General features: G+C 38.3%; 1 protein-coding gene across 1 annotated transcript; it reads left to right on the forward strand.

Moving 5' to 3' along the window:
- Nucleotides 1-433: 433 nt before the first annotated feature.
- On the forward strand, nucleotides 434-1744 carry LOC106754657. Its single transcript, XM_014636710.1, has 2 exons — nucleotides 434-1029; nucleotides 1252-1744. The coding sequence occupies exons 1-2, from the start codon at nucleotides 434-436 to the stop codon at nucleotides 1742-1744; spliced, it is 1089 nt and encodes a 362-aa protein (XP_014492196.1).
- The last annotated feature ends 1818 nt before the right edge of the window (nucleotides 1745-3562 follow it).

Below are 3562 nucleotides of genomic sequence, written 5' to 3' on the forward strand. Positions count from 1 at the left end.
AACCATTGAAAGACTATTTCTTGAAAAGTATTTTCCTGCATCCAGACTATCTGCCATCCGTAGGAAAATTCAAGATATAAGACAGAGAGACAGAGAGAATCTCAGTGAATATTGGGAAAGATTCAAGAAACTTTGTGCTTCATGCCCTCAGCTTCAAATGACAGACTTCATTCTATGCTTTTCTGAAGGCTTAAGTTCAACTGATAGGTCATGGGCAGATGCANCAAGCGGAGGATCTTTCTTAGACAGGTCACCAGAAGATGGGATAGATCTAATAGAACGGAAGGCAATAGATAATCAGCAATATGAAACAAGAGAAAATTCAGTGACTTTGTTGAAAGGAGTGCATAAAATTGAAAACGGAGTAGTTGATGGAAGGAGGATAGATGAAAGATTGAATAACTTAGAAAGCAAACTCGACAAGATTGCAAGTATGTTTAAAACCTCCACTCCACAAGTTGCTAAGAAGTGTGGAATTTGCATTTCAACTGATCACTACACTGATGAATGCCCTAGCTTGATGGAAACTAATGTGGAAAACTCATCCCAAGCTTTTGCTGCGAACACGTTTGGAGGAAATAGATCATACCAGAATTGTCATGATTCATCCTCCAATAGGTATCAACAGAACATGCAACCTTATGTTCCACTTCAACAAAGGCAACCTTATGTTCCACCTCAACAAAGGCAACCTTATGTTCCACCTCAACAAAGGCAACAATCTCAACCTGAAATGTCATTGCAAGATTTCATGAAGACGATGCTTGAGCAAAATTCAGAAATCAAGAAATCAATTGCAGAGTTGACTCAGAGGGTTGATAAGTTAGAGACCAAGGAATCAAACAAAATGCCAGCACAAACAGTGATCAACCCGAGGAATGTGAATGCTATCACTTTGAGAACGGGAAAACAAGTAGAAGGCCCTGACGGAGCCCAAGAGGATGAAGACAAGGAGGAAGAAGAAGCACAAATTGATGACAATAGAGGACCAAATGAATCATCACCTGAGACTACCATTGAAAAATTCAGGTTAGTATCCTCTAATTCTTCTTCTAAAAATTCTTCTTCATCTTATTCTCCACCTCCTCCATATCCCAATCGGTTGAAGCCGAGAAACAAAAAAATGGAGGAATTAGACCAAGAGATCTTGAATATTTTCAAAAAGGTGGAGATCAACATTCCCTTGCTAGATGCTGTTAAACAAATCCCTAAATACGCCAAGTTTTTAAAAGAACTTTGCACAAATAAAAGGCGCATTGAGGATAATGAGGTTGTGAATTTGGGAAGAAATGTGTCAAGCTTGGTAAAGAAGCATATTGAAATACCACAAAAATGCAAAGATCCAGGTATGTTCTCTATTCCTTGTGTTATTGGAAATTCAAAGTTTGACAATGCTATGCTAGATTTAGGAGCTTCCATTAATGTAATGCCTTTATCAGTTTTTACTTCTCTATCTCTGGGACCTCTTAAGACTACAGGTGTGGTCATTCAATTGGCCAACCGTAGCACAGTTAACCCTGCAGATGTGCTTGAGGATGTGCTTGTCCGAGTAGACAAGTTAATTTTTCCTGCAGATTTCTATATCTTGGACATGAAGGATGAGGAAGGAGTCAAGTCATCAACTATTATCTTGGGAAGACCTTTCATGATGACAGCACGAACCAAGATAGATGTGCATGCAGGAACACTGACCATGGAGATAGGAGATGAGAAGGTGCATTTTTTAACGTGTTGGAGGCCATGAAGCACCCAATTGAAGAGCATTCACTGTTTTGTATTGATCTATTAAGTGAAATTGTAAATAATTTTTCTGTTAGTTTTTTGGATGTATTTTCAACTTTTTCTCCATCTATGGACTTTTCTTTTTCAAAAATGTCGTGTCTAACTTTGGACGACGAAGAAAACTGTAAAGCAGGTGATATTGAGGACGCGGTGTCAACATATGATACCTCTGTGACGNCCGAGTGTGATGCTGAGGTGGCTGAAATTACCTTAGGCAGTAAGATATTGCCATCTGTGGTACAACCACCCGTTTTGGAGTTGAAACCTTTACCATCCCATTTGAAATATGCTTATCTTGAGAGGGATGGGAAACTCCCTGTTATTATATTTGCATTGCTTACTGATGAACAGGAAAAACAGCTATTACAGGTTATCAGAGACCACAAGAAAGCAATAGGATGGACATTGGCAGATATTCCTGGTATTAGTCCTTCTTTTTGCATGCACAGAATACTTTTGGAGGAGGATGTTAAGCCAGTGAGACAACCTCAGAGAAGACTGAATCCTCAACTGATGGAGGTTGTCAAGAAAGAGGTCACCAAGTTGCTACAAGCAGGTATTATCTATCCAATTTCTGACAGCACTTGGNTGAGCCCTGTACATGTGGTTCCCAAGAAATATGGAATCACAGTGGTAAAAAACGAGAAGGATGAGTTGATTCCTACTCGCATTCAGAATAGTTGGAGGGTTTGTATTGACTACAGGAGATTGAACCAAGTCACTCGAAAGGACCACTTTCCTTTACCATTCATGGATCAGATGCTAGACCGTTTGNCAGGTAAGTCACATTATTGCTTTCTAGATGGATTCTCTGGGTATTTTCAAATCTGTATAGCCCCGAAGGACCAGCATAAGACTACCTTCACTTGTCCTTTTGGTACATATGCTTATCGGAAAATGCCATTTGGTNAGATATTCGAAAGCAATTCCGTGTTCGTTGGGAGACGACTTAGGGTTACTTTAGCCCTATCTACTTTCTTGAATACTACTAGGCAATACTGAATTTGCCTTGAAAAGTAGTATTAATTTGATGGCTTCAACGACAGCTTATCACTATGTTATTATGTTGTTGTGTTGTTTGCATTTCATTGTGATATATGTGTGTTGGAGCAAATTGGCAAGTGTACCGAGTCACACAAGTAATATAAAATGGTAAGACCAAGTATCGTATCCCAGAGGACTCTCGGCGCTGAACAATTGTGCTATAACAAGATTAATTAAGACTTAAAAATAAAAGAGATCATGGGTTTAGAATGCAAAAACATAAAATTAAATATGAATGCAATTGATCAATGGCAAAGGAACACAAAGATGAACGAATGTTGATTAATATGAGATGGGTATGTTGTTGGGGTTAGATTTCGCCAAGTTCCCCCTCATGTATATAAGAATTCTTCTTTATGCATTAATTCCAACGTCACTCACTAAATCACCTAAACCCGATCCCTCGGTGAATAAGTCTGTCCCTAATTACCAGTTCATACAATTCCTAGCATTCTTGGTAATAAGATGTGAAGAACAAGAGATTAAGACGACCTAGACTTATACCCTCATCCCTGAGTAATATAACCCTTAGGAGTAATTCAACAAGAACCTCAATTGTAAGGAATCTCTCGACACTCATGCAATTAATAAATCATGCCAATGAATAAGTTAAACACAACAAGCATTGAAATAGATGAATTACTCTAACAATTAATGAAAAAGCATATGGAATTAAGAATTAATTCAAATACATGAGAGTTTACAAGGTTACATCATCCCCCAACAACAAATAAAA

Source organism: Vigna radiata, unplaced genomic scaffold (genome assembly GCF_000741045.1).
Source record: "Vigna radiata var. radiata cultivar VC1973A unplaced genomic scaffold, Vradiata_ver6 scaffold_209, whole genome shotgun sequence".
Taxonomy (NCBI): Eukaryota; Viridiplantae; Streptophyta; class Magnoliopsida; order Fabales; family Fabaceae; genus Vigna; species Vigna radiata.